Raw genomic sequence first — 7,595 nt, forward strand, 5'->3', positions numbered from 1 at the left:
ATTCTATTCAATATAATAGGTCCCGACTTTTTTCTAATTGCTTTCTACACTTCTGGACTGAGCTTGTTATTTTCTTTTCAGTTTTTGTATAATTTATGCAGTCGGGTTTTTTTATTTGTTTAATTATTATTATATAATTTGTGTATTATGGTTTATGTATTAGTGTGTAGTTATTTGTATTTATATTATTATTATGTACACATCACCTACAGTTGTCTTATTAAGTTCTAAGCCTAAGGTTGCCTGGAAGAGATCGCTACTAAGCGATAAGGCCGCCTTCTACTATTTCTTATGTTTCTGTTTTGCTTGTTTTCTTTTATTTATTGTGGTGTACAAATAAAGAGTATTAAATAAAAAAAAAAAACAAAAATACCCCACATGGCTACGCTACTCTTGAAATTTCACGGAGTATTTCCATGAGCTCCTTACCTCAGGTCCGATATGTATGGCTAACATCATGTCGTATTCGTGAGCGCCTACAAATATTTGCGCCCGACCATCACTGCCGACTCTGACCGTCTTCCCTTGGCAGGAGTTGTTCACTTTGTTGCCCGATATCACGTCACAGTACGTGCCGGCTGGGAGACACGTCTGTAAGCATATTATCATATTATCTGAATTAATATATAGCCTCAATAGCTCAACGGTAAGAGCGATCGGACTCATCACCGAGGGGTGGTGGTTCAATCCTTGAACCGTTGGTCTAGTGTCGTACCCACTCTTAGCACAGGCTTTCCCGACTAGTTGGAGGGGAATGGGAATATTGGTCATATTTCAAAGAGAGCTGAAGAGTTTGTTTGCTTGAACGCGCTAATCTAAGGAACTACTGGTCCGATTTGAAAAAATATTTCAGTGTTAGATAGCCCATTAATCGAGGAAGGCTACAGGCTTTATATTATCCCGATATTCCTACGGGAACTGGAACCACGCTGGTGAAACGGCGTCAGCTAGTTATCTAATAATCATTTAAGTAATAGGTATAAACGTAAAATATTGTTTGGCTGAAATGTCCAATCCCTTTCTACGACCGGACTTAAAACTTAGGGAAAACAAACGACAGTCGATAAACTAAATATTAAATGCCCGTATATCTACTAGGTGTTACTACATGTTTAAACATCGGTACATGACAGTAGAATATGCTAAATGATCCTGTGATGTCACCAAAGGACGAAGCCGGATCCGCTGGGTTTTAGTGGGTATTCCTCATTACTCTTAAAGTCACATCACATTATTAAGAGAGCTCCATTAAATTCTTAAAGGTAAAGGTAAAAAAAAACTGTCTTAATCTACTTATCTTCAACATTTTATATGGGAATACGGTTGTAGGTACGTTTTTCCCTAAGTAATACTAAAGTTGCAAATAATGTGATGTGACTCTTCACTAAGACTAATGAGTTTTCCTCATTAGACTTAATGAAAAGTCACATCACAATATTGAGAGAGCTCCATCAAATTCTTAGGTAAAGGTAAAAAAGTTTGTCTTAATCTATAACATTTTACATGGGAATAAAGGAAAGAGAAACCCAACCTGCAAGGTGAGATTCAGGTCCCATTGGTTGTTATTGAAGGCAACAAAACCGTTGTTTCCCCGACAGAAGGCGATTTGACTGTTGCCGTTGTCCCACCAGTTGGTGACGGCAGTCCTGCCGGCAGCATTGCGGAAACCGACCATCGCGAAGATCTGGCGCCAACGGTGCTGGCATACCCAGCCGTTGCCGCATGTACCGTCCTGGGAGAGAATGAGACTTGAGCTCAGCGTCAGCCGAATATGGGTTGATAATGATGATGTCATCATCACAGTCTCAAGTCTCCTCACAGAATGAGAGGGGTTAGGCCAATAATCCACGCTGGTACAATGCGGATTGGCAGACTTCACACACGCAGAGAATTAAGAAATAGATACTGAAGTGCGGGTAAGTTTGAAACTTTGGTAATGAGATGGCAAAATGGCGCTGCAATCCAAGAGTTACAATTACATTATCTATACTAATAATATAGAGGTGTAGGGTAGGGATATGAAAGAAGTGCACATAAGTCAATGCAAAGTTTGCCCGGGTCCGCTAGTCTATAGTATAAAATCTTTGTGCCTACATACAATACATGAATTAATTAAAACTTTAACAAACCACAATGTGCGGAATAAGGACACCTTTCCGAGAACTTTGTTTCTAAATTCTCGCAACAGGGATGATTGTTAAACATGTATTGATATAAATATAATGAAAAGGCGTCTCTGTATCATAAGTCTTAACTCATAAAAATCATCGAAAGTCAATAATTACATGTCATGAAAGTCATGAAGATTATAATCTAAAATGCGATTCGTCTAATTACTTACGTCCTACATGCTAAATACTTGCATTACTTAATTAATATTTAATTGTTATAAAGCTATCAAGCTAAATGAAGCAATCCAATTTGCTAAAATGAATACAGCTTACCGAATTAATAGCTGGAGGTATAATATTCTGATTCCTGTCCATAGGGGGACCAACTTCAGAGTCTAGAAAGGCGAAACTGCTCATAATCTGCGGTTCTCCATAAGGATGAGCCAAAAGAAAAGCAATGGCTGCTCTGTATGGACGTCCTTGCTTGTAAGTCAAAACCCCTCCACCACCGCCATGGCCCCTTTCGTTATCATGATTATCGATAAACGTTAAAGCATCTCCGGAAGCCAGGAGATTCCATTGCGGTCCCCAAGATTGCAGCCATCGCAATGCGTTGTTCCCTCTAAACGCATTGCTAAGTTCCAACCCCACTTTGAACTCAGTGACAGCAGCTAATGGAGTGTACTCGTCCCTGCTTACAGCTTCACCTCCAAAATCGATTACTTCTTGATAAATATAGGGTCTAGCGTTCGCTGGGAAACCGTGGGCGGTGTTTAGATTTTTTAATCTGCTGTAAATTACTTGCAGGTCTTCAGGCCACATGTGTTTTGCTGCGTCGATTCTGTTTTGGAATAATTAATCATCATTAATAGATACTTATAAATATGTGCATTTTAAGAAATTAAATATGATTCTCAACAGGCGGAGGACAAACATCGTGAGGAAACCTGCATACCTGAGAATTTTCTTAATTCTCTACGTGTGTGAAGTCTGCCGATTCGCATTGGGCCAGCGTGGTGGACTAAAACCTATCCCCCCTCCTTCTGAGAGGAAACTCGTAATCAGTAATCCGAAAATACGTTATTCTTATATCAATCGATATTTTATGAAAATGTGTTTAATATCTTACTGCTGAAGAGTAATTAGTAGTAGTTGCTGCTTTAATAGCAGGGCTCTTTGTGCAAAACCTCGGACGAACCATCATATCGGATAGTGGTATGTGGAATCTCATCGCTTATAAACAGAGTAAAACGTCACAGGACAAGGAACAATCCCTACAAAGTGCCGCCCTGTGTAAATCAACTTGAAGCGTAGGTTTTAAACATCATGTGCCTAAACGTGCAACTAAACCGGCAACCCTTCTCCTTCATTCGTCGTCTGGTTCTGTTGACGGCAGAAATAAACACTTCCCCGGATAAGTTCAACGAGCTCTAGGACTATTACCAAGAAGTACCTACAGTAACTACCCTATTACCGGAAACCAGCAACGCCTAAATCGATTAGGTTATCGTCCCGTCAGTGGCGTGGCTTGCCTTGCCCTGTATCAAAATTAGTTGGACGAGCTAATATAACCTATAGACGAGCGACAAATCCCGAAAATCTCTTTAGCAGTTTTTTAATGTTTTTTATCTCCGGGAAGCCCCAGGTTGTGAGATTGTGGTTAAAATTTTGTTCATTTTTGCTTTCACCTGAGCCCCTGTAGTCCTGTACAAGTTCGACGATTAACATATAGTTTTAGGATTACTACAAAACTAGTAAGTGCCTACTACCCATATTATTACCTGAAACCAGCAACGCCTAAATCGATGAGGTGATTCATAAAGTTTACGATCATGCGTCTTACGTGCTCGTCTCTTTGATTAAGATCCTTGAGTCCCACTAGCTCGCAATTACGTACCTGCAATTAAAAATACTTTACCTAATAGGATAGACCATAAAAATACAATAAGGTACTATTTTCATGGCCTACTTCCAGGACAGGAGCCTTAACCATGTGGCACGTCGATTCTATTTTTGCGTTTCTTCTCAAGTTGTCGTATCTCTCATGCCTATACATTTTATAATTTTCCAAGCGATAATGTTTGTAGAAAGAGAATCGACGTGCCGCATGGCTACAGGCCCTGGTCGCTCTTTTTGGGAAAGGGATTTATAAGTTATATCACCACAAACTCCCCTACTCTGAACTCTAATAGGAAAATATTTCCATAAGTATGTAGGCTATAGTTTAGTACCTCTTGCTTATTTCACAAGTACGTAAGTAGTAAAATTAAATAAAAGTCAAAGAATGCTAATTTCATAGAAACGTAAGGTTCAGAGTTACCTCTAAGTAAACTTACCCGCCAAGCATTGTTTTGATAGTCCGAGCCTTGAATAACACAGTGAGGCCAGTTGAAATGTTCCCGCCTGTAGGGAACCGCGGGATAGTACCATTCTCTAAATCTCGCAGTGTTGCCAGCCGTGCCTACATTCTCCGCGGGTTCCCCTGTCATGTGATTGATCACTGCGTCCACGTAAATTCTGCCGAAAGATGTTAATTATTAATTTAAATGTATTAATTTAGATGCAGTGTACAAAACCTTCATCTAATCTAATTATTATTTCTACAAAAATGTTTAATTTGTAGCTGCATTATAAAGTTTTGTCATTTTCTGATTACTGAAGAAATACAGATTAGATTCGGAAACCAGGCCCCCTCCTCTCTCCTTCGCCTCCACCTCTTTCTACGATCGCTAACGCTTCGAAAACTAGAAAAATATATGGGAATGACAGATCTTGATCACGTGATCTGTCGATGGCAAATGTCATTCCCATACATCTTTCTAGTTTTCGAAGCGTTAGCGATCGTAGAAAGAGAATCGACGTGCCAATTGGCTAGGGGGCTGGGCTTAGTTTAGGCCATTGTAGAGAAGCTGAATATACTACAAGGTTGTTATTGAAGTGTTTCTACTAAAACGCCAATAGTGGCGTTTTAGTATTAACGAGATGCCGATGCCGATATGTACGAGAATCCAATTGAAGCGAGGAGTGCGACAGGGAGTTGTGATGTCTCCGGAGACCGAAGACGTCTTTAAACTTTTGGACTGGAATGGACTTGATATCAATGTTTACAGGGAGCCGCTTTATGCAGGCGGCTCAAGATGGTGTTGTTTAGAAGTCTTTAAAGGGGACTGTGTCCAGCAGTGGTCGTCCTTCGGATAATAAAGATGATGATTAGATTACTTTTTGCTTGCTGCTTACCTTACACCAGCGTTATTGCAACGGCGAACCATATTAGCGAACTGTCTCTCGTCACCAGATCTCGTAACCAACTGGTAAGACATCGATTGGTATCTCTCCCACCAGGGGCGATTATAATTTCTTAAAATCACATTCTCATTAGGAGGAGATACCTGTAAAAAATATGACTCGATATTTTTAGGTGATTAGATCATCAAGATCAAGATTATTTCATCAAGTAATTTACGTGTAAAATAAAAAAATAATAAAATTTAATCCATAATCAGGTGCTTCCCGAAAAAAAAAAACATAAAAAAACGGTGCGTATAGAGTTTCATTTTAGAAATTACAAAAGTCAAAAGAGCAATCTTTTTTTTCTCGTGTTAAACCAAAGCGAGTCTAAAAATTTAACGAATTTTGAAAATTAGAATTTTTTTTGTTTATTTCACCTTTTCTACACGCGATAAAAAACTGTAGTATGTTACAACAAAAAAATATTATACCACTTTTACTTTGTGGCTTTGTGGTAGAGTTAATCAAAAAGGTTAAATCAAAAACTCAAGAGATTTTTCGGAATTTGCGGGATTGGGCTCCCCCAACTAATTTTGATATAGGGCAAGCTACGCCACTGCTGTAAGTCTATCTAATTTCTGAATTGACCAATATTTAAATATCTTATTCTAGTAACTACGACGATCAAGTGCACAGAAAGAAAATCTATGATAACTAGGATTAGGAAATAAAGGCTCTATCAATCAGCTCTGGCTGCTGTCTCTCATAACTCTTGTGCTGGTACATATACGTAATTTAATTATTAAACTTTTGTACTGGTTACAAAAATACGCAAATCCATAAATTGCTGTATTGTTTGTAGATATTTTTAGATGTAACAGAAATAAAACAAAACTGTTTACCTGAATTCCACCGAATCCCCTTGGGCCCAAAAACCGTTCGCACTCGTCAGCTATGTCATCCCATCTCCACTCGAACAGATGCACGTTTACCGATCTGTTCGGAGCATAGTGTGGATTTTTGTGTGTGCTGATAACTGTTATCAGTGCCAACACAACAATTATAACTCCATGTAGCCCCTAGAAAAAATAGATTTTGGATTTTTTGGAGATTTGGTCTTCAGACCCCTATATTTATTAGCTTTAACAGTTTTAAAGTCACAATAGTCTTAATGTTTAATCTCGCCTTGAAGATGATTAAAACACTGACTGCAGCACTGATTTTTCTGTACTTTCCCCTGGTGCGTATAACTCTTGAAGACGCTAAAATCCTTTTTTTGGCTTCAATATTATTATATTGAAGCCAAAAAAAGGATCAGTTGGTTCTTTATTTAGCATTATCAAAAATAAATTCCTTTAACTTTATTAAGTTAAAGGAATTTATTTTTGATAATGCTAAATAAAGAACCAACTGATCTATGTTTGAAGGCGTATGTCTGCGGGTTCGTTTGTTTAGAGTATGTAAGCAAAATAAAATACGAGGTCAGATGACCCCATATCGCACTGATTTAAATTATAAGTGTCAGGAAACAAAGAGTCCGGAAGGGCCTCAGAGAAGGGCACTCAATATTCCATTTCATACAACAAATAAAATTAATAGAATAGATTCTCACATTACACTTTACTCGTTTTTTTTAAACTTACTTTTTTAATTTTTATATAATATATTAGGTTTCTATCCTAATCAATTTTATTAGAAAAAGAATATTATATTTACCATAGTATGGGCACACGTCTTAACAGTTTTAGAACCTCAAATAGGAGTGAAACATTTATAAAATAATACACATAGATTACCATCCATTACCATCCAATAATTACGTTATCTTCATCTGATTTATAATTTATATCTTTCCTGTACTAAATAAAAGAGTGAAAACGATTGTCTGTACATACATTAAACATACTATCATAAATAGAAATGATGTGTTATAAGAAATGTAAAAAAAATCTACACTAATCTCTGAAAGTATTTAACGAATTTTCATTATTCTTAATCAGATTGGTCTGAAGTAAATTCAGGGTAACTTTTTAAACTTCGACTCACTTCAATCACGACATCTTACTCCAAGTGGTTAGGCGAGCTTAGGATGATAATTTAAATAATGACATGTTGTGATCGAATCGGACAAACATATAGGTACAATTACAATTGTCTCGTTTTTGTCTCATCACTACAAAGACAAACAGTTGGCATAACCTTGAAACAGCTCAGTCCAACAACTTTGTACGCCAGTTCAAAGTTACATCGCCCATT

At 37.7% G+C, this 7,595-nt stretch overlaps 1 protein-coding gene across 1 annotated transcript; it reads right to left on the reverse strand.

The window, feature by feature from the left end:
* Nucleotides 1-387: 387 nt before the first annotated feature.
* On the reverse strand, nucleotides 388-6,835 carry LOC112058020 (alpha-amylase 2-like). Its single transcript, XM_052887952.1, has 8 exons — nucleotides 6,818-6,835; nucleotides 6,242-6,418; nucleotides 5,349-5,500; nucleotides 4,448-4,628; nucleotides 3,893-4,008; nucleotides 2,445-2,952; nucleotides 1,532-1,732; nucleotides 388-591 (listed from the first exon to the last, which is right to left on the reverse strand). Exons 1-8 carry the CDS (start codon nucleotides 6,833-6,835, stop codon nucleotides 388-390), a joined length of 1,557 nt encoding a protein of 518 aa, XP_052743912.1.
* Between the last annotated feature and the right edge of the window lie 760 nt (nucleotides 6,836-7,595).

Source organism: Bicyclus anynana, chromosome 20 (genome assembly GCF_947172395.1).
Source record: "Bicyclus anynana chromosome 20, ilBicAnyn1.1, whole genome shotgun sequence".
In the NCBI taxonomy this organism is placed as follows: Eukaryota; Metazoa; Arthropoda; class Insecta; order Lepidoptera; family Nymphalidae; genus Bicyclus; species Bicyclus anynana.

Excerpts from the sequence above, each read along its gene's own strand:
- LOC112058020 (XM_052887952.1), bottom strand. Across the intron at positions 5,501-6,241 it reads GGGGATTCGGTGGAATTCAG|GTATCTCCTCCTAATGAGAA; the intron begins GTAAACAGTTTT and ends TATTTTTTACAG. Across the intron at positions 2,953-3,892 it reads TTAGGCGTTGCTGGTTTCAG|AATCGACGCAGCAAAACACA; the intron begins GTAATAATATGG and ends ATTCCAAAACAG.